The sequence below is a fragment of the Haliotis cracherodii genome, unplaced genomic scaffold (genome assembly GCF_022045235.1).
Source record: "Haliotis cracherodii isolate W230 unplaced genomic scaffold, xgHalCrac1.p SCAF_8, whole genome shotgun sequence".
NCBI lineage: Eukaryota > Metazoa > Mollusca > Gastropoda > Lepetellida > Haliotidae > Haliotis > Haliotis cracherodii.
In genome coordinates this window covers 16,604,970-16,629,907 of record NW_027266341.1, presented here as the reverse complement: position 1 = coordinate 16,629,907, position 24,938 = coordinate 16,604,970, and the positions used below count along the sequence as shown (strand labels likewise).

The 24,938-nt window shown below is 40.0% G+C and overlaps 1 protein-coding gene across 2 annotated transcripts; it reads left to right on the top strand.

Annotated features, from left to right (window-relative positions):
* Positions 1-9,203: 9,203 nt before the first annotated feature.
* LOC139449554 (uncharacterized) lies at positions 9,204-24,641 on the top strand. Of its 2 annotated transcripts, none has more exons than XM_071231005.1 (3): positions 9,204-9,372; positions 16,797-17,464; positions 22,918-24,641. In XM_071231005.1, exons 2-3 carry the CDS (start codon positions 16,862-16,864, stop codon positions 23,716-23,718), a joined length of 1,404 nt encoding a protein of 467 aa, XP_071087106.1. In that variant the 5' UTR covers positions 9,204-9,372; positions 16,797-16,861; the 3' UTR covers positions 23,719-24,641. The 2 variants fall into 2 exon arrangements, with proteins under 2 accessions (XP_071087106.1, XP_071087107.1); XM_071231006.1 differs by lacking the exon at positions 9,204-9,372 and adding an exon at positions 15,379-15,407.
* Positions 24,642-24,938: the final 297 nt, after the last annotated feature.

Sequence of the window (24,938 nt, the reverse complement as noted above, 5' to 3'; positions counted from 1 at the left end):
ATTAATACACGCGTGGTATTTTTAGGTTTTACTTCAATTTAAAACGAAATGAGAATAAATGTGGGTTTCATTTAAAAGTCACTATTTGCGCATCTGGGGAAAACGGAAGCTGAAGACGTTCTCAAAATTTTAAAAATATTTCTAATTTCTTGTAAATAGATATCGATCATAAGGCAGACAAAATCTAAACATTTCACATACTTTCTTCCCTTGTCACAACAGGACGGCCCGACATCGATTATATCGTGACAGAGGATTCATTCCCGACACACTTACCTCCCGTGGAGCACGCTCATGTTAACTGAAATAGGAGTAATAGAATGTTGTGCATTATCTAGGTTCATGTATGTCGTCGCGTATTCATCATCGTCCGTTGTAAATCTTCCAAGTGAGCCAGTATATGAATTACTGAGGTGACTGTGGCATAGGTTCAAGGACTGAGGGTCCATTCACTGCACTTTTATACTGCCACTCTCACTACCATCACGCCTCTCTGGGTGTGTGAGGGTGGTGGAATAGCGGAATAGTTTAAAGTCGCTCGTCACCCGATTTCGATTCCCAAGATGGGCACAATTTCTGAAGTCCCCCGCCGCGGTATTCCCGGAATACTGCCCAAAACGGAGTAAAACCAAACTCACTTACTCACTCATTCACTGCAGATGTGAGAGTATAAAAATCGTCTACTATTGCTGCAGTAATACTAATGTAACATCCAGTACTATTGCCGCTACCTACTACTACTACTACTACTACTGCTGCTGCTGCTGTTGCTGCTGCTGCGGCTACTACACACTGAGCAAAATTCCAGCTATATGACGGCGAACTTCCAATACAAGTACTTCTACTTCTACTATTGCTGCTACTACTACTACTGCTACTACAACAACTACTACGACTACTACTACTGCTGCTACTACTAACACTACTGCTACCACTACTACAACTACCGTTGCAACGACTACTACTACGGCTACTGTTACTTGTACTACTGCTACTACTGATTCTACTACTGCTAGTACAACAACTACTACTACAACTACTGCAACTACTACTACTGCTGCTACTACTACTACTACTACTACTACTACTGCTAGTATGCTAGCTTACAATGCGTACTAGAGTGAGCGGTGGGCAGTCCGCGTCCATGTCTGACCATCACAACAGAATGTGGACGGCGGATTACAGTCGGAATGTCGTATACCGTGCCAGTCGTCTGTTAGGGTCAGCCTCGCTAAACATATCCCGCTGATAAAACTTTCGATGCGCCTCATGGAATTGTTTTTAATTTTCGGCAGCATCAGTATCATCAACAACCCTCTCTGAGTCTGGTCACTGTTTATCTGTTACTGCTGATCAGCTGCGTGGTCAGTTGATGTTTGTTTACACAAGAACACGTAGTCCGAGCCGCACGGACTCTCAATCCCAGATGTAAAGGGGTGACAAGGATGACTATACGATACTGTTCGTCAGTACCATGTCAACCGTGACGTGATAGGTCACGTTGTACACGAAACAACAACCACCACCATTACTACTGCTGCTGCTTTTGCTAGTACTACCACCATCTTAACTACTACTACTACTACTACTACTACTACTACTACTACTACTGCTACTACTACTGCTGCTGATGTTGCTATACTACCACCACCTTAACTACTACAATTACGACTACTACTACTACTACTACTAATACTAATACTACAACTACTACAAATACTACTACTACTACTAATACTGCTGCTGCTGTTGCTAGTACTACCACCACCTTAACTACTACAACTACGGCTACTACTACTAGTACTGCAACTACAACTATTACTGCTGCTGCTGCTACTACTACTTCTACTCTTACTACTACAACTACAACAACAACAACTACTACAGCCACTACTAGCGCAACTACTATTATTACTGCTACTGCTGCTACTGCTACAACTGCTACTGCAGCTACTACTACTGCTGCTATTAAGTTTTCATTTTGTTAGTTTTAGATGAGATAAGAGGCTACTTCTACGCACTCAAATAAAACTTCTACTACTACTACTACTACTAATACCATTACTACTACAACTACTGCTACTAATACTAATACTGCAACTACTACTGCTGCTGCTACTACTACTAATACTACTCAACTACTATTACTACAGCCACTACTAGCGCAACTACTACTATTACTGCTACTGCTACAACTGCTACTGCAGCTGGTTCTACTGCTATTAATTTTATTTTTTGTTAGTTTTAGATGAGATAAGAGTTTTCGTCTACGCACACCAGTAATACTTCTTCTTCTTCTACTACTACTACTACTACTACTACTACTACTACTACTACTACTACTACTACTAACGTTATCAATAATAACAGGCTCTGTTAACAAATGCAAACACTATAACTTCAAATACACCTTGTTTGTCTATATCTACATAAAAAGTGTACAATTACTACAAATGCTAGACTTTTGTTATTGCTGCTGCTGCTACTACTGCTACTAGTGATGACATTAAACTGATAGGATAATGTACTGTTTTATTTTGTATGAGGTGATGGAACGCTGTCTTTATAAAAAATATACTTTGCTATCTCATTTGAGTGAAATAACATGTTACATGTATTTTCCTCGAGCAAAATATAGCTTCTCCTTCCTAGACACTATATTCTGGCCGTCAGTGTAAGATCGCGAACAGCAGTCTGAAAATACATGAAAATAAATTGAACATGTATGTTTTCGTGCCAAAAAACACGTTTATCTTATGTCGTGACCTGGCATTCTCATGAGTAGAGAAATCAAAATTGTTCACACATTATGTTTCAAACATAATCTGTTTTTCAATAGACTTGGTCCAGCGATGAACCAGATCTGTTATCCCGGCCTTATAGAAGTCTTTATCTCGACACTACACAAAGGCTAGTCTGCACCATGACCCTGGAATATATTTATTTTATGAAAAAATAATAATCTAGAAACGCATACAAAAGCAAGTCTAGCCAGCTCAAGCTAGCTCTATTCCAGCAAAATCAGCATAGGGAATTTGTTTTATATTTTTAAAGTCAAGAAGGATATTGTGTACTATAAGATTTCAGAGTCTAAATGTTAGCCTACACAAAGGCCTCCATGGCGGTATTCACCTCGTCGATACTGGTGAAAACCTCTACCACATAGGTTTGATTTGAGTGTAGGGAAGCGCCAAAGGGCGTGAGATCAGGTGAATGAGTAAACAATTCCAAACCACAGTCTGCAGCTGCAATTACTGCCACTTGTGATGTATGGAGAGGCCTATTGTCCTAAAGCAGGAGTGCATCTGGACAGAGCCTTTCTCGACGTGTTACCTTGACAGCTTCTCTCTAATGACGTTTTTGTGGCATAGTATTGGCCACTGATAGTCAATCATGCTTATCCCTTTATCGTCCCGGACCGCCTCTGTGTCCAGTGGATAGAGCGTCTGCCCGGAGAGCGGAAGGTCGGTGGTTCGATCCCTGGCAACTTCGTAGCAAACGATGTTGAAAGATGGTACTTGTTGTTACCCTGCCTCGATCTCGACATAAAGGGCATGGGGTATCCATGTTCAACTGCGGGTATAATAAAAGCTCTCTCTCTCTCTCTCTCTCTCTCCCTCTCTCTCTCTCACACACACACACACACACACACGTCTTTATTTAAGTGCAAAAAATATCAACGCGACGTTAAACCCCATTTCATCTCAACCCACCGTACCCCAGAAAACCAAAGCATATTGCGGACTTATGACACTGGGTTGTACGTATTACTTTGGTGGGAATTAAGCCAAATGTTTCCACTGTTTGCTCCGAAGGTCTGACGAGTACCAAGGTGATGCAACTAGGTCTAACCTGCGTCACAAGTGTATCAAACATTTCTCGAAATCCTCAAAAGGACTCAGGATATGTCCAGTCTGATCAGCTCTGATCTGGTGACATCACTCTGGGTACCAAACCTTGCGGACAGCTTGTCCATATGTCGTGTGTCAGGTGGTCAGTGCTGACCCAGAACTGATCCCCGTGGTGTCAGCTTTGTATATGCTGGGTTGTTACACGTCGGTCAGCTGTGTCCATGAGGTGGACAGTCTCCACTAAAGTTTCAGAAGTTTGGACAACCTGACCCAACGTCAATTTGTGTGCAACTTCTAGCTCGCTTAAATTCAGCAGGCCATTTCTAAACAGTTAAATATGACAGTCTTTCCCGCTGCTGGCAATGGCTTGTCCCCCCGTCCTTAGAGAATACATAAAAAATGTCCAACTCAAATCAAGAATGATTTTGCAATGATTTTCCTCAGCTCTAGGTTTATCAAGGATTGTTCTGACTCCATTTGAAATTTTTAGTAATAGCTTTGTAAATATGTATTTTTAAATGAGATAACTGTATTTCTGGGACTAAATGTCAGTCTATGTAAGGCGAAAACATGAGAATCTGTTTATTTTACTTCCGGGGTCAACAGATTCGAGTGATTTTTCAGACTTCATCCATGTAATTGTTGATATATAATTTGTCAATAATGTTGTGTAATGACCTATAATTGCGCGAGTTGTACTGTTAAGATGCACGTTCATGGGACAGTCAGTGAGTGAGTGAGTTGGGTTTAACGCCGCTTTTAACAGTATTCCAGTTATATCTCGGCGTAAAAGCGGCGTAAAACCCAACTCACTCACCCACTCACTGTTGAAACGACATATAATGCAAGGGATATTTAAGAGGCCACAACCTTTTCGAATATTTGACAAAAAAGCACCGATCAAGCCGCCATTATATCGCTGGACTAATGCTGAGTTTAGTGTTAAACAACAAACAAACAAACATACATTTTGACTTTTTCTTGTCACTTCCGCTTTTCATGGCAGTGTCAAGCGACGCTTAATATCAACTTTTGTCATTCGATGAGACAAAAGTGATAGAACAGAATAGAATTTTATTTACGAAACGCATAGATAAGAAATTCATTCATTGATATGAAAGATGATTGTTAAGAGTGCTATAGTTTGACGTAAATCTAACTTGTTCATACCTTGGAGAGAATATTTCATGTATGTGAGCAGATTACCTGTATGTATTTTAAGTATGAAACCCAGCAAGTATAACTGGTTACATGTGCAGGTCAACTAATTTATAATAATGTATAATGTATAATAATAATTCAAGATTAACAGGTATACATACTTCATAGCAGTGACTACCGTTAAACTGACCCCCGTCAAACATTGTTGAGTAACGTTACAATCAGCATCATTTGCGACATTCTACGACCGCTTCGATTGATCAGGTATCTTGATTTGCGTTTGTTTCCCAACCACTGTTCTTAAACAATAATTAAGTAATTGGAAAATTTGTCGATCCTTCAGTATCGATTAACAGCGATGTTGGTGTCATCGATACAATACGATATAATATTCATTCTTACATATCGATAGTTGTCGTAAGAAGCGACTAACGGGATCGGGTGGTCTGGCTCGCTGACCTGGTTGATGCATGCCATCGTATACCATGTGCGTGGATTGATGCTCGTGATGACAATCAGTGGATTGTCTGGTCCAGACTCGATTATCTACTGACCGCCGCCGTGGTGTTAAACAACAAACAAACAAACATATCGATATTAAACAATTTGTAAGACCCACGTTACTAATTCTTGGTGTGTCGGAGCGATGCCCTTCTCTCGTGGGTTTCGTGAAGGGGTAACCTTCGGCATATCTCACCTTCTTCCAACATTGAGTTCGTGCTATAACTGAAATATTGCGACGAAACTTCCCCATGCTTGATGTATCGGTACATTATAACTCTTGGTCATACAGTCGTATTATTTGGATTTATTATATATTTTACGGGAGCTTCTATAACTATTTAACGTCACGTGATGGCGTGAAAGTGACATTTTCCGTGTGTTTCGTTGAATAATGTTTCATAATACGCGTCCGATGAGGCCCTTTTAACACAACATGTAGCTTGGAAGTTATATCGAGGTCCCTGTACTGATATATTAGAACATGGATATAACGAACTTCAATAAACATAATTGCAGCATTGGCTTGTATTAACAGTGATCACTTCATAACATTAATTGTGTTAACTTGTGCATCACATGCATGTTGTCGGACGTCAGGGGCTTATGTCTAAATTGTTTTAAATTAATGAACCAGAGACAGGGGTTACCACACTTGATGATTACGGGTTAGAATTGGTCTTCAGCAACCCATGCTTGTTGTAAGAGGCGACTAACGGGATCAGATGGTCACACTTGTTAACTTGGTTGATATATATCTGTTGCTTAGATCGATGCTCATGATGTCAATCACTGGATTGTCTGGTCCATACTCGAATATGTTTAGACTGCCGTCATATAGCTGGAATATTGCTGAGTGTGGTGTTAAACAACAAACAAATAAACAAACAAATCATAATATCAATATCAATCACAGGATTTGCTGGTCACGAATTTACAGGTCTCCGTCTGATATAGGGCTGGGACGAGTCCAAATTTACTACCCGGCTACCCACCCACCTATTACCCGACCCTACCCGGGTACCAACTGTATGTCTCAGGAGATGTCTCAAAATGTCCGATTGGGAACATTTTTAGTGTAGCCCTGGCAAAGCGTATTTAGATATATGTATTAAACAGTCTGTTCATGCATACACTGAAGTTGTCTGAAGTCATATCTTTATTCAACCATATGAAAAGTCAGAAGGAATGGGTGCACCGTCAGAAAGAAATGCGAACATAAGTGACGTGTAGTGTAACCTTAGAGTTCTGGATATGTTTGTCATTCAACAATATGTCACGTGACTAACAACGGGTCCTGGTAGACCTACTCAGTACCCACCCGACCTGGGTACCGGAGTTACCCGTCTGGCCCTAGTCTCATACATAAACATGTAGGTAGCTGGAATGAGTGCAGCGTTAGGACAGAAAACTTAAAATTACACGCCCTGAGAACGAAAAGTGTCGATTTCTATGGGGACGTGAGGGAGTGTTATTCGGATGACACTTCCAATCTAGATACTGTAGAATATTCAGACAATAATAATAATAATAATAATAATAATAATCAGTGGACAATTTATCCCGGGTCGTCTTAGAAGTATATTACGGCTAATCGCCTGAAAATAATACAACCTAGAATCGTTAACTACATTGAAATCAACTAGAAAATTGCCAGATCCTGCTAATCGGTCCAGAACGCTGAACAAAGGAAATTCCTTTGTCAAATATAACTTCATGATAAATAAACGTTTTAAAAATGTGATCCAGCATTGACAGATGTTACTGCAAATATAAACGTTGATCAGTGCAGACATTCTTTATTAATAGTAGTATGTTCCGGGTAATTTAAATCAGTCGCTTTTCTTCAGAACATAAACAGTTTCTGGGTAGCCGAAATCATTTAGCCAACACGATATGACCTTTCACCTCGACAGGAAGTTCAAGCAATCGGTCATTGTCTGCGTGTGGTGGGAGAATGCCGAACGACACTTTTCTGTATTGAGTCAAGTTCGTTGAAGTGAATCGAATTATGGCTTCAGATTTAAACAACTACCAGGGTGAGTATACATAATTAAGAATCCTGATATGTTTTTTATAGTTAATAGTTTAATAGTCTTAATAGAGTACTAGTTTTAATAGTTTAATTGGTTTAATAGTTGATGCGGCCAGACTGGCTGCTAACCATAGCAGTTCTCAGATCGGATTGATAGTATTTACTCTTCTAGTATTGTAACAATGCACTCCCTGTACGCATTCCGATATAAGATGGGATAAGATAATGTAACGTATCACTGGTTCATGAAATGGCAAAGGGCGGATAACATACATCGAGTCAGTGACGGGGGACGAGCCATAATTGATGTATAATAGCTTTTGTAAAAGTGATAATATGAAGCATAATGCCATAATATATTATCTTGACTTCGATTTGATTTGTCTGCCTCCAAGGCCACAAATAACAACAAGGGAACCTTACGAGGTGCCTTCACGCCTCACTACATGTGTCTTATGAGACTGTCACATGGCGTGTCCCGGCCATTAATTCAAGCTTTAAGCTTATCAGTGGATACACACACGATCATCCCACCTGCCACTGTTTCCTAGTGGCTGTGTACACTGATATACAATATATATATATTGAATAAATTAATAATCATGTTTGTTAGCTCATTTAATTATGTATCATTATATTTAATGTTGTCACGACTGTGCATCCATTCAGATTGACAAGGTTCAATTCACCTTTATTGGATCTGGGATTTTTTAAAATGTTTTACGCGATGGGATTGTCACCTTCTGGCGCTAAGTCAGCACTCAAAGATGGTTTTATTTTTATAAATATGATTTGATATAAAACGTTTAAAAATAAACAAAAACACGCAAAATAGACAACTGTTGATGGGTATCTTAGTCATCTCCTTTCAAATTTTTTTTATTTTAATTTTTATTTCGGCCCAACTTTAGAACATTTCAAACATGGTAGGGGTCACGTGGTTGCAAAATAATGTTTTATCCGTGTCTTCATTGAACCAATTTATTTTTACCCAAAATTACCCCGCCACTCATTCTTTCAATTTTTAATTACATAAAGAAAAACTCCGGGCACTTTTGTTTTGATCCTCAGTATATTCATATTTTAAATATATTTTATATATATATATTTTTAATATTTATATAAACGCAAATTAATGTATTCCTGTATTAGTTATTTTTGTATATTTTATACAATATTGGTTCGATCCCCAATTTTGGATTTTATATGGTTGGTTTAATGACTCATCCTCGAAATTTATCAGTGTAAGAGTTACTTCCCTTGAACAATTATTGCGTCGCCGACTGTACTGGGAAAACTCAGGTAGAGTGTGACTTAATCTGTTTGGCTTGCTGGGTTGTCGTTAAGTTTTTGGCGCCTAGGGTTGTCGTTATTTGTTGAACAAATTCACACATTATATTAATCACGAACAAACTTTGTTTGATGAGACACTCCTGATATGTGTGGACATTCCGCATGCAGTGACTCTATGGATATAAGCACATTCCTCGCGTATCGAATTACACAGCCGCGATGTCCCGTCAGTTAAGTCTGATGTACGTGTTCATGGTTCGTAGGTTAACTACTTTCCATGACGTCATTCGTATTTAGGATACGCGTGGAGTTGATAACAGCCAGTGATAACAGGAAACTGTATCACGCAGTTGCCCGTTCACTGTCACGGTATCCGTATCACGCTGATACTGCATCAGATTAAGAGTACCCTTTACCGCTCTGTAGATACCTGTACCCCCAGTAAATATGTCCCGTCGACACCTACTTGTAATCATGGCCGGAGATGTTTGAAGTGGCTGTAAAATGTAGCCAAGGTTTTTACACCAGCAGGTAAGTGGGAGTTTTAACACTGCGTCTAATATACATCACAAATGTCTATATCTACGAAGCATGATATGGAGTTTTGTCCCTTTGTTATATGCTCTTAGAAAAGTAGGTTACTCGGAAATAAGTTTAGTTTCCAAAGTTGTAAGAAATATTAGTTTCTAGTAAAAGTTGTATGATAATACAAAACGAATTGGGTACATACTACCGGAAGTGACGTATGACAGTAGATGTTATGACCGCCAACGATCTTGAAGGACGATAGGGTTAAGATGGGGAATGTCAAGGTTGACGTTTTTGATCAGTAATGCGTAATACCGCCACATATTGTCAAACATTCAGTCCCTCGACGGGGAAAAGTGCGTATGAATCTCTTAATGGATTTGAGGAGTCTATCCCCCTCCTCTTGGAGGGCCTGGTCAGGTTCAGTTAACGTGGTCAGCGGCCTGTGACGTTGACTCACACCTCTCGCTATCATGCGCGTTCAATGGCGGAAAGCATTGCTTGTCATGGCATTCTATGGAGTTTGTGGTGGTGGAGTTGATTCGTGCTTGGAGAGCACGGGCGTTGTCGTCCTGAAAGAAAAAACTTCAACCCACACGCCTTGCAAACGGAACAACCAATGTTGTCAGTATGTTGCCCCGATAGTACTGTCGAGTGACCCTAACTGGCACAATATGGAGTGGGGCTCTCTCTATCACAGTGATGCCACCCCACACCATAAACGATCCACCGCCAAATCTATCATGTCTCAGATTGACATTGGCTTGACGTTCATTTCAACGTCGCCACACACGACCACGTCTGTCAAGGAAGAGGAAAGTGTATCGGGACTCATCTGAAAACATGACACGTGACCATCCACTATTACCCCAGTCTCGACGTTGTGTGCGCCATTTAACGTCTGTTGGCAATGTGATGATTTGTATGGGGCGGCACAACACGTGGCCTTCGAGGATTGAGATGAGCTGCTTGTTGACCATTTCTAACGGTCTGACCCGTAACTCGTACTCCTGATGAAGTTTGCAGCTATTTGGGAAACTCCATTTGTGCTCGATTTCGTAGAGCCTGGTTTCGGATCAGTCGATCCCGTAGTCTTGTCGTCAGTTGTTATCCAAAGGAGACTTTAATCGCGCCGCTCGCCATGTTATCCTATGTGTATTTGGGAACCTCATCGTGTCATCCCACAGCAAGGATGGACGTCCCTAACGGAGGAGAATGATGACGTTATACGCCTATAGATAGGAACAGGGACCGTCCCGGAACTATTTTTGAATGACTGATGTTTATATAACATGTGTTTAGACATGCTGATTCGACCGTCGATGAATCTAGAACAAAGGATAACAATTCCAATCTAGAACAAAGGATAACAATTCCATGCCAGGAAGTGTTATGAAGCGGAAAGAAATAGAAAGTTTGAAACGCACGCGCGCTAACCTGGTCTTAAATTGAACAGAGACACTTTTTTAATCAACCGGGTGCGCGACCCAAGAAGACCCACAAGTGAATGGGTAGTTGGTCGATCAATACATACTTGATTATAACGTTCTGCCAACATGAGTCTTGAGTCGTATAAAGGCAAACCATAACCAACTCGACCCATTTAGATTAAAAATATGTTTGGATTTAAAAAAAATAAATAATGATAAGATAAAAACAAGTATACAATTGGGGGTACACGTATTTCAGCAGATTTTAGTTTCTACGGAAATAGGTTTATGAATTATTTTCTCAGCTCTTTTCATACCGTGTTAATACCGTAACCAGTGTAATTAACAACTTACCGTCTCCTCAGTAAAACCGATAGAAACAAGGAGCTTACCTCGCTGGACCCTGTTTGGGGACAATACGTCAGTATCTACTCCGCCTTATGAATGAAAAAACTCATGTTCCCCTGACATCGTCGGTCTAATAGGAAGAATGTGCCCCGTCACTTTAATTTGTATCCACAGACACTGCTGCTTTGAGAGATATGTTGATCATGTTTGTTTGTTGTTCAACGCCGCACTCAGCAATATTCTAGCTATATGACGGCGGTCTGTAAATAATCGAGTCTGGACCAGACCATCCAGTGATTGACATCATGAGCATCGATCCACGCAATTGGGATACGATGGCATGCATCAACCAAGTCAGCGAGCATGACCATCCGATCACGTTAGTAGACTTTAACGGCAAGCATGGGTTGCTGAAGACCCATTCTACCCCGGATCTTTAAGGGCCATTAATCATGTAGGTGAAAGAAGCTGTCTTGTATAGAAATAGAAATATTGTTATGCCTCCGCTTGTCTTCGTTTTAAGGTGTTCAACACTGAAACTCTTACTTTTAAAGCGCAGTGGACCAAGGTCATTGCTAAATACAACCTCTCGCAGTCACCTGACAGTCGAATCTTACTAGGATTGTAACCACATGATCAGAACGCAATGATGATGTTTGTCGCTAAGCAAACAGACATTTCTTGAAAAGCGGACTTTCCAATTTTTGTCATTGCTGTAAGGAATATCACGTAATATATAGCACACTATAGCACACTGTATAAGCTATCTTTTTATATTAATCATCACGATATTTCGTGATTCTGTTTCAAGTGTCGAGTAACTGTGCACTTATTTTACGACAGGAATTTATATAAGGAATGTACTAATAGTGTCCCGATGAAGGGAACAGAATAAAAGATTTGGACATGGACATTCCGCATGGGGATTCCTGGATTCCAGGTCCCAGGCAAGCTATGGTTGTCCTGCGTCTGGCTTACTTGACCCGATGGTCAAGATTTGTGACTTGGTTGGTTGCGTGTCATTGTACTCTGACGGCGTGGACCGTACCTCATAGGATCAGACACTGGATTGTCGAGTCCAATTTTGACTATTTAAAGGCAGTCGTCATACAGCTGGACAATTATCTAGTGCAGAGTTAAACAACAAAACAAACAAGCAAAACAATTTAAACTGTAATTTTCAGGAAAGTGTATCGGGCGAACTGTGCATATATTTCACGACTGGGACTTATGAAACGAATGTAGTGAGTTAGTGAGTATGGTTTTACGCCGCTTTTAGCAATATTCCAGCGGTATCACGGCAGGGGACACCAGAAATGGGCTTCACACATTGTACCCATGTCGGGAATCGAACCCGGTTCTTCGGCGTCACGAGCGAATGCTTTAACCACTAGGCTACCCGACCGCCCCTGAAACGAAGGTAACAGTGTACCAACACAGAAAATAGACTTGCCACGACAGGGTCCCACGAAACAGGTTCCATGCAAGAGCTATACTTAACCCTTTAACCACCAGGCTACATACCCATCCACCCGCTTCAAGCTCCAGGGACGTCAAGCGGGTGACTTGGATTTGGTTTTGGCTGATTTGACACTGCAGCTGCATCGTGTCAGTGTGAGTCGTGTAATCGGACCTGTTTGTTGGAGTTTTCTGGCTACGGTAACATGCTTTATCGGACAGACAGAGCAGTAAATACTTCACTAATCCATAGGTCATGTACCCACCTTCTTCATTCACTACTATTAGCGTAATTGCGATTCCCTTTTCCGTCCCTGCACAGGGTGATTATGATTAAGTAGATTACTGAGACAAATGGATTACTCGTCTTATCGTTGCTATCTTTTAGGCGTATATATTTTTATACTTGGTTTACAGCCATAGTGTTTGTAGGTTCGAATCCCGAATGGGACTCAGCCCCCAAAAGTACTCCAATCTGTACTTTACGAAGAGTGAGTGAGTGAGTTTGGTTTTACGCCGCTTTTAGCAATATTCCAGCAATATCACGGCGGGGGACACCAGAAATGGGCTTCACATATTGTATCCATGTCGGGATTCGAACCCGGGTCTTCGGCGTGACGAGGAACGCTTTAACCACTAGGCTACCCGACCGCCCCACTTTACTAAGAAAGTGTTATCCCAAATACAGTATTTGATATACAGTGTTTAGGTTCAACAAATATTTTGTTTTAAATGACCTTTTTAAAGCATGTTTGGATGGGTGATATAAAGCAATAGTAAATTAGAGGTTTTTAATAATCTATTCACAGGGGTCTTTGCCTTACCATCGAGTTTCTTGGATGCGTTTTCTGGACTAACATTTGTTTAAAAAAATAGATGTTCTGAAATTTTAGACTCGCGGGTCTGTAATTTATGCATATAACAAACATGAGCTCCACTGGCAACTGTGTTCGTTGATAGTTGATGATACCAGAACATACCAGAACATACCACAGCTTCAAGAATTCTAGATCAGTAGTTATATAGTGCCATAGTATAAGATATGGGACTGCTTTAAGGCTTTCCTGAATTTACAGCTACCGCCTTATATTTCTTAAACCGGGGTGTTTTGAGAGATCTCATGGGTATAAAATTTCATGTATCTTCTTCATAGCCTGTTTTTTTCTAACATACTTATGAATAATACAATAGGCCAAGGTCATACTAAAGGTCAAACCTTGAAATGTGTGTTGACACTAAGCTAAGGGGCATTGACTGGCGCTGTCTGAAAAAATTAAGGTAAATGACCTTCCCATGAGGTAAAAGGTGAAGGTAGAGGTCAAGTGGGGATATTTAGCTCACCTTCCCTTGCTGTATTTCCTCGGGATTATAAGTACGTTTGATTATTGTAATTAGATAATATATACAGAGAAATCTGCTCTTGGTTTTCAATGAAAGGATTAAAGGTCTTTTCATAATTATAAGGCATCGCGTTTAATATCATTGCAGTCGTATCTCAACGTGCAAGTATATGCGTATATGCCTGCCCGTATAGTTTGGACTTATGTCCGTTCAAAGTGCTAGCCCAATAATATACAATGCAGTTTAACATGGATACTTCACAGACTCATACCGACCCCGTACCGAGCACTCCCTGTTTTGTCCCCTTAACGCCGAGCGCCAGGCAGGGTAACAACAAGTACCATATTTTAACGTCTTGGTATGACACGGCCTGGCATCGAGCCGTCGACCTTCCGCTTCATATGTACAAGGCTCAGAATGGCGAAATGTTTTGTGAAACGTCATTTCTGGTTAAACCTCGACTGATGAAGAACGTGTTGCAAAAATAACATGCATGTAACCTCTCTATAACCACTTGTCACATCGGTTGATCAGGCTCGGTGACATCGAACCTCGACGGGTTGGACTGATGCTCCTAATATCAATCAGTGGAACCATCCATTCGATTATTTTATTGACAGGCCGCCCCATATAGAGGGATGTTGCTGGGTGTGGAATTACACCCGTGACGTAAAAAACTATACAAACTTAATTAACTTACAACTACTTGAAATCTGAAGCTTCTTATGTGGGCGGATGTCACGATCGTATGATAGATATATAAGAATTAAAGTTTTCCTGAAGACATGAAACTGAAAAATAAAATTAAAATGAACATTTAAAAATGTTCAATGATTTTAAGTTGCATGTTTGTATTAATACTTTAACAGTTATACAAGTAGGTGATACAGCATGGACGTAGCCTTTGAGTGTACACTCATTTGTCATGTAACGAAATATTTGCCACTCGTGCTTAGTGACGTATGCAACCCATGGCCAATGTTGTGGAAGTATAGAATTGAAAACATCCATGCTGTGATTCATTTTGTATACAAAACCGGAGTTGTAGGCGTTTTCTTCTGGAGACATTGCTCACTAACAACGTCTTTTCAGGACACTCAAAAAGTTGTCTCCAGAAGCATTGAGAGACTGAGTGACTGTAAGTTAACGCCGCTTTAGAACAGCTTTTCAGTCGTGCCAGCCTAATGTGAAAGGACAGCTGACGGTGACCCAGGTCTAGTCATGCTTTGTGCCGTGATGTAAGTCATACCAACAACGCGGCGACAACTGGTCCAATAATGATATTTCTTTCCCTTGGTGATTGTGACACACTTCAGCTCTTTTTCACACACCCCTTGATAACAAACGTGCAGCGACTTTGTGGAGCAGACAGTAGTTCCCAACATGACAAAATAGTGTGCAGGCCTGTGTTGAGTGTCTGGTGTTTGCAGATGAAACATAAATCACATGACGTCAGAGTGGGTGAGTATAATGTTATGCTGATTAACGCAGCACTCAGCAATATTGTTGCTAAATCACGGTGGTCAACTTTGAACCAGGCACGCCATTGGTTGATAGGTGTCTTTAGTGATGGCATAGCGGAGCATGTTGACCTTGACCTATATTAGTTGTACATCTGTCACTTAACAGTTGTGATCTGATGGCTAGGTTCTAATCCAATTTTGTTCTTGTGTACGTTTCATGGTTTGTGAGCGCTATACGCGAGTTTGTCATTTTTATCAATGTAGTCATTTCGACGAGCAGAGTTGCGTCCCTTATTCGGGTCAGATATGACCGTGGGTTCGATTTGTTTGTTTGTTGTTTAACGGGGCACTTTGCAATATTCCAGCTATATGACGGCGGTCTGTAAATAGTTGAGTCTTGACGAGACAATCTAGTGATTGACATCCTGAGCATCGATCCACGCAATTGGGATACGATGACATGCATCAACCAAGTCAGCGAGCGTGACCGCCCGATCCCGTTAGTCGCCCCTGACGACAAGCATAGTCGCCTTTTACGGCTAGCATGGGTTGCTGAAAACCGATTCTAACCCGGATCTCCGTGGGTTAGAATCCAGATTCGCCCTACTTATGTTTCTAGGTTTGTCAGCAAGACGCCCGTGCTCGTGAGTTTCACCGAAGTGGTAAACGTCTGAGACCTGCATCCCGTCCTGCTTTCTACCTTTATCAAGCTGTGAAATATTCTACAAATCGGCTTTCAACGCAACTCACTCGTTCACTCGCGCACTCTCTCACCATACTGACGTTGAGTTGTTTTAATAGCATATGGATGAATTACTGTTTAAGACGCTACCCACGCACCAATACCACGTGAACCGTCTGTCAACAGTGAGTGACCACATAACATAGCACATAGAATGATGGCCCTCATTAAAGTTATTTCTGAATGCGACCGTTCAGTTCTGCAAAAGCTGGATGCAGGCTCTATGTTAACAAAACAACTACACACATCAATACTGATAAAACACTCAGCTTTATGTCAAGTGGACGTAATTAAGCTATTTCCGAGTTTTATTTGCCTCCAGTAGAAAACACATAATTTAAAGCACTGCCTCAAACGAGCTGTAAAAACATTTCAACACTATGTGTTTCACAAGAGCGTCGACGTTATTTGAGCTATCACAGACATGTAGATACACAGGTGGCGTTGTTAGGATGGTAACTAGAAACTCAGAACGTAAATCCGGCGCCTAACAATCCCATAACATAAACTGTCTCAACTGAAAGAATATCCATCGTTTTCGTGATCCTGGAACGAAACAGCAGGTTTTAAGAATGTACCAACTTATTACTGTATACAAATCTTCTCTGTGCCATTGAGTGTGATGTTCTTGCCTTTGTATTGCAGGATCCAAGGGATGCCATGCAGGCGGATTTGTACCAGCTGTTGGAGGATGTAAGTAATCATTAACGATGAAGCTGCTGCGAGTGTTACCCGTTGTGTTATGTATTGTGTATTCTTCGGCTAAAGGGGACTTGCTGGAATTAGATGGGTCTGGCGATATCATTTCACCCTCAAGGCCCCCGAAGACCAAAGTCATAGAGTTAGGACCAGCCTCTATTCAGCACATCAGGGCTCGGGATAAGACTGTCAAAAGAACAATGAGAGTGCTTCTTCCGGGGATGATCAGATCCTTTCTGGATAGTAATCTTTCGGATTTTATCCAGAAGAATATGGCCAACATTGTGGAGGCCAGACCAGAACAAGACTTGCAGAGCAAAGTCCAGAGATTGGAAAGAGTCGTGACCCGTCTGAAGGCTCGTCTCGCTAACGTTGGTAACCGCATGAGACTTATGGAGCGCCACTTCGAGGATCATCTGGAGCGTCACGATTCCACGATGCCCCCAAGATCCACAGAGTCCGCTAGAACATCGGGGTTCGACAGTTCAGGGGAGCTTCAAATAATGGATCCGGCAGATGGTGTCCTTCTTGAAACTGTTCGAAATCAAACTGAGCCAAATGACGCTTCAGCGGGGAAACATGGCCTTCGGAAAACAAGCCCCGTCAGCAAGACCGTAAGTTTTTGACTTAAAGTAATTCATGTTTCATGTCAGCCAGCGATTTAGTAATTCCAATATAACGAATGGATTAAAGTAGAATTAACTTTGGTGACAAAAATGAGGTGAGGTAAGGGGTTAAATGTCGCGTTCATGATTATTGCACTAATATGGCTGACGAGACAACCTTTACCCCCTTCATGCTGGGCGTCAAGCAGGGTAACAACACGTGCCATATTTTAACGTCTTTTGGTATAGCGGCTGGGTATCGAACCGCCGACCTTCCGCTGTCCGGGCGGACGCTCTACCACTAGACCACGGAGGCGGTCATGATGCAAATGGTGTCAAAAGGATTATACAGAAGTTACGGAACTTTCGAAGGCACGCCAAAAAAACAGGGACGTTTAGGTACCCTTCAACAAATACTTCTCCTATCGAATCAGCTTGGGTCAAGAACTGCTAATGTTACACAATAAATGCTTTCCAAAAGGGCTCACATTTCCGTATGGCAAGCCGTTTTCACATTTATTAAGGAATTACAGATATCTTCAATTCTTTATAAGATATCCTGAATTGAATTGAAGATATCTTCAATTGAATTGAAGATATCGTGAATGGAATTGAAGATATCTTAATAATAATTATTAACCGATAATTGTAGATATCTGCTATAAAATTTAAGATATCACGAAATGAATTAAGGATATGGTGAAGCGTATTACTGATATCTTGAAAAAAATTTGCTGATATCTAAAATTCGATTATTGATATCAAAATATGATTTAAAGAAATTCACGTTTTGTTATGATGTCAGTAATTCAATTCCTGATATCTTGAAACTGAATACAGATATCAATAATTAATCATTGTTATCTTCAAATGTTTCCATTGTCAAAGACATTACTTTAATAATGTTACTTAAACTAGATAACTTATATTGATAATTGATATAAAGATATCATCAAAATTATTAATGATATCTTTAATTGGATTTATGATATCTTGAATTGAATTTAAGATATCTTGAATTTATTTCTAATAGATTTATGTACAGTAGGATGGTAATTGTTTAATGATATCTTAAATACATTTAGAGATATCACAAACTAATTTGTTAAAATCATCGTAAAATTTTAAGGTATTGGTAATTGTATTATGGATATCAGAAATGAATTTAAGATATCTTAAATTATTTTTTAATTATTCATCTTAAAAACATTATTGATATCTTTAAATAAAATACCGATATCTTTAAAACAATTGAAGATATCTGTAATTCCGTAATAAATGTGAAAACGGCTTGCCATATTTCCGCACATTCCAGCCATACTGATGCATGTAATGTTGATACAAAGTCCGAACCTGCGTGTGTTGGACAGACAAATGCGATCCGTCAGTCACACTTTTTGCCAGATATATTTTCAGAACAGGTTTTGCAAAATTTCTCTAAATTAAGAAACAATCGTAGTTCTAATGTGAAAGACAAAGCCCTTATTATGCACTGTATTTTATCAAGAACATATTAAAATATCGATGTTGACTAATTGTCCTCGATGCGGGTGTCCGTACAAACGAGTCCCCGACTGACGGGGGTTGGCTGCACTTGTTTTTTCAACCTGTGATATTTCCAAGAGTTCCTTATTTGTTTTTACGTCTTTACCAGGGACGTTTTTTCCTCCCACACGCATTTCTTTCCCCATTCGATACAAAGCATACACATGCCTAATACGTCAGTATCCCCGAACCGCACGGAGCCTGTAAATGTGTCATGCGATATACGAAACTCGCTGATATATACACAGGCAGCCACGGCAACACAAGCAGGCGTTCCGTAGTTCCACCAATAAGATACAAAATATTATTCCGACCACCATCTTCAATTTTATTCAATTATGAATGAAAATCGAGTGCACCCATTGACTGGGTAATACTGTTTGCGCTTTGAACATTTACGTTGTGTATGGAGCGCAATCCAAGTACAAACATCATCATCATCATCATCATCATCAATAATAATAATAATAATAATAATAATAATAATAATAATAATAATAATATTGACAGATTAAAATAAATCATGCAGCAAAGAGGGTTTTGTTTATTATTATTATCATTATTATTATTATTTTTATTAATTCTTCTTATTATATATTACTTAATAATTATAATAAACAAAACCCTCTTTGCTGCATGATTTATTTAAATCTGTAATTATTATCATCATCATTATTATTATTATTATTATTATTATCATTATCATTATTATTATTATCATTGTAGGTCTTTGATGATGGTAGCTTTAGTCAAATATACAATAAAACATCCTGGTAGTAACATTCACTGAACCTCTGTACAACGGATCGTTTATGCTCATCAAACAACACTTGCAACACGGCTATCATGCTTGAAATAGTAATCGATTATTCAGTTTGTCATATTATTTTTTTTAGTGAAATAAAAACAAACAGTACATCGTTTCTCTACATTCATTCGTACACCATATCTAACAACAATAAAACATTCACTTTTGTGGTGTGATACTCTACCACACATATCCCCCCCCCCCCCTAGTCTGTCTTACAGACCCTGATACATTTATATCAACTACAGCCCATGCAAGTCTATAATGTTTGGCAAGTCTGAAAATGAAAAATCACTGGGCTCCCTTTTTATTAGATTTTTATTAAGATAACTGAACAACTTTTTTTTTCTGTATATGTTCATTTCAGAGACTATATGTTAGTCTACCCCCTCCCCCCCCCCCCCAAAAAAAAAACAAGTTCGTGAGTATGGCTATACGCCGATGTTAGCAATATTCCAGCAATATCACGGCGGGGGACACCAGAAATAGGCTTCACACATTGTACCCATGTCGGGAATCGAGCCCGCTCCTTCAGCGTGACGAGCGAAGTCAACGCCCTCACCACTAAGCTACCCCATCATCCCTGCCCCCTGAGAAATGAATAATCAAAAACAGGTCAGATATGCTAATGTAAGATTTTGGTGGAAAAGCACAATGTCAACATATCATACTCAGCATACATTGAGCCAGTGGTGTCATAATCAGTAATTGACTGTGCCGAGTTACGTCTCTTTCCTGTGCCAGGATCCGATTTTCGCGTTACCTTTAATCGTTTGCTTTTTTCTAAAATATGTTCAAATTAATCGTTCACAAGCAACTTTAATGACTTCGTGTGGCCATTGCACCATTAACGTTTCACGTTTGTCGGATACAGTGTTAAAGACAAAGTGAGTTTCGCTTAGACTTTACGGTAGTTTCAAGACCTTCTCACAAAACTATCGTTAATTGCATGTCAGATATACATGTCAAAATATATACGGCGTGTGTGGGGAAACTAACGCGGACCTCACTTCCAGTGGAGGCAATGCACTTAGGCTGGGTTACCGCTCATATCCTCGACTATGTCACAATCTTCAAATCCTGTCTGAGGGTCACGCTGATTTGCGTTGCACTGTATGAGAACCACATTCCATCAGTCAACAGACATTCGAAGTTGGAATTCGAGCATGACCGATAGCTGTACTAATGTAAAACATTAACGCCAGCGAATAGCCAGTCACGGTTATCTGCCGAAACAGATTCCTTTGGGCGTAATAGTTGTGAAATTGTTAATATATCACTGAAAATCCAATAACACACGAACAATTTTTGTTTTGTTTTCTAATCAAGCAACGGTTGAGCGCGATCATCTGATAACCCAGTGTTACTGGAGCGAGATTTGACAGTATGTTTTCGTATAATGTTTGGTTTAGCTTTTTATTGTTCCCCGATTGAGTCGATTGTTGTTTGTGCTGTCAACCAGTCGCTGGTATTTATTTACAGGATACCGAAAGAATATGAAATAAGATACTAAGTTGAAATTTCAAGATACTAAGTTGATATTTCAAAATTATTCACTTCAAACGTATTTTTACATCTTAGGATGTTAAAAACTTATTATCTTGAAATTTCAACTTAGTATCTTAAAATTTCAAGAAAGTATCTTGAAATTTCAACTTAGTATCTTGAAATTTCAATATAGTATCTTGAAATTCCCATATTGAAATTTCAACTAAGTATCTTGAAATTTCAACTTAGAATCTTGAAATTTCAACTTAATATCTTGAAATTTCAAGATAGTATCGATTTTTTTTTTAACAAAACAAATGGCCCTAAAAGGCTTCCGTAGAGAACAAAATCTCAGAAACAGATTCCACTGAGCGCAAAGGCAAAATCGTGGTGAAAAATTATATGGATGGATGACTGCAAATCAGTGATGGCACAAGGTGCCGACTTGGTTTTACCGCTTTAATGAAAATTTAAAACTGAATGTTTTTCGACTAATGGGCTACGTTTGTCTCTTATCATTTAGTGTAATCCTAGTGACACATATTTTCCTGTCAGGTTGTTGGCTAATATACGACTCGACTACATCGTCTCAAGCAGGCATATATATAAAACAAATAACGTGAGTTGGGAGTTCGAAGCTACACTAATGCAACCATACACTGAGATACCCATGTTGCACGTTATCTCGCTTAGTCACATTGAACTCAGAGTTAGCATCTTGACAAATATCTGCGTCATTTCATATTGTTGTTTTGCTCGTTCTTAATTATTTCAGGGGGCATGGGTGGTCCGGTCGTCCAAGGGGCCGCAATTCGCTTTGCAGACTTGCCTCCCCTGGGCACGCCAGATACCTTTGATTGTGGGTTCGAATCTCGGTTTGCCCCGATTATGTTTTAGGTTTGTCTGCATCCTACCTGTGCTCGTAGGTTTCAACACCATGGTGAACAAAAAGCGGCGTTAAATCCAACTCACTCACTCACTCACTCATACAAGAGACCGTGATTTGGTTACTTAGCGTTACTGAGTGAGTGAGTTGGGTTTAACGCCGCTTTTAACAGTATTCCAGTTATATCACGGCGTGTCAGCTTAATGTGGTATGAAAGCCCGAAGTGATGCAGGTCTCAGACGTTTAGTACTTATTACCAGAAAATCTTGATACCAGCTGCCAATCACATTAATATATAGTTAAATCATTGTATATCCGTAAAATCTTGAAATGATAGAATTGATAATGACATGATATTCATAATATTAGTCTGGAATATTAGAATATCATAATATCGGTAGGCAATCTCATTAATTTGTCGTAGTGTTGGTTGTTCTATTGACAAAGCTTCCAGACTGTCCATTCAGATAAGCAGTGGGATTAAAGAAGTCAGCTCACACCTTAATAACCAGTTTGTCACGTCGTTTAGTTTGTTCATCAAGATAATATACATTCTCGGCGTTCCACAATTAAATCAGTAACATTTATCAATCATGCTACGCCAGTACAAAAGAAATGGTGGAGACGTTTTATATCTATACAATACACACGTGTCCAGTTAAGGAGAGCCTAGGCTCCAGTTACCCCCTGACCCCCAGATGATTTTGTATTATTTTCCATCATTCTCATTTTCAGAAAAGAGATCCAAAATCCTGCCAATCCAAAACAACGGATGGCAAGCCGGAAAGCAAACACGGAAACAGAGTCCTGGCGGTGAGTTACAAGGACTCCAAATTCGTCATCTTTGGTAAGAACGACGAGCAGATATTCCCACTGCAAACCAGTCAAGTTCGCAGCGTTGTTTATGATCCTGCTACAGAGAGTGTAATATGGTCCAACTACACCTCAAGAGATCCTGGGATATTCTCCAGCAGTCTTAAGACGCCTGCGAAGTCTACCAAGCTGTCTCGCTTGTCCTCTGAAGGGATGGCAATCGATGTCTGTAAACGATTGCTGTTCTTCACAACTTCCACGCCACGCTACACCATCAGTAAGATGACGACGCGAGGCAAACATCTAAGAGAAGTGAAACACATGAAGAAATACGGCCCCTACATGTATTCCCTGGCCGTAGACCCCGATGCCAGAGTGATTTATACATGCCACTACTCCTTCTTAGTAAAGACAAGTTATGACGGGAGACGACAAGAGGAACTCATCAAGGATAGTAGCTCCATATTCGCCGTATCGCTCGACCCTACCAACCAGGCGCTGTATTACAGTTCCTGGGGCGGGATTAAACGCCTGCAGTTGGATAAAGGTCAGTCAGAAACCGTGGTGGAAATTCGCGCATCTCCTCGTAACATTGTCTACTACCAGAACAGGTTGTATTTTGATAACAGCAACTTGATTAAAGTCTTCGGCATCAAGACCGACCGCATGAAGACCCTAGGAAAGCTTGCTGAATCAACTCTGTCAATTTGTCTTATACCCTAACAGAGTCCAAAAGATATCGGGATAATGTTCCCCATTGACCGCCTTAGGCGGTCAGTATAACAGAATGTATAATATCACAGGTGCAGTATAGTATTTGAACAGGATCACTGGGACCCTCATTACACCAGAATTCTTTCGGACCAGATGTCGCTGTCAATGATGATAGTACAGAACAAAAGGCTTTAACAACAAATCCAATCTATATTTATATCAGTGTGTTTGTTAGCATGAAAGTATGGTATCGAGGACCATTGGATAGTTGTAATGACATGTTTTGTGTCGAGGATCAATAGTAGTTGATGTAAAATCTACATAGGAAAATGTTATTTTTTTAAAAAAAACTGACATGGATGCAAGGCGCGCAGGCCCATTGGAAATCCAAGTAGGATTGACACTAATAATTAAGAACCAGGTATATTTGTAAACAAAGAGAGCATAAACAACTCCAGGAAATATTTTTTACCCTTATAGAACTGAGTAAATATCTCAAGATCAGAATTTCTTTTGATACAAGTCCGTTGGGCATGGTCCTTCTTTAACGCTCGAACGAACGCTTCGTGTCTTAAGGATACGAATATGCAGAACGGCTCCTAGCGACCAAAGAATTGACACAGGTCAGTCGGTCTCCACAATGAAGTGTGGCACCACGTATTGGATGCTTGTGTGTGGGTATGTTTTTGTGTGATTGTGTGTGCTTCTGGCTGTTTTAAGAGCCAATGACGACGGCGTGCATTGTTGCAAAGCTGTATATCCACAAGGCTTGAACCGTTTGACTGGTGTGGAAGCAGTGAGATGTTGAGGACGAATTCCAAATTTCTTGATGGACAATGACGCCGAAAAACATATACTATTTGACATTTTACAAATAGTTTTACACACTGGTATTTATATTCAGCTGTGAGGAAATGTAATCTATATTAATAAAAAAATATAAGCAGTGTTTTTGCGTTGTGTTTTATAAATGCAGAAATGATCCGTGAATGTTATTTTATGCCACGGTTAGTTATATTTCTTCTCCATCACGGAGGGAAACCAGTGACCGAAAGCACGAGTAATGATATACGATGCCATCGCAATACAATGACACACAATTAGCCATATTAGACGGCTCTGACGGCAAACGTAACTATTGGGGCCCAATCTGAACTTAGGAGTCCCAACCAGGATTTCCTGTCTCTAAATTTGAATATATTTGTTTGTTTGTTTGTTTATTCTTTAAC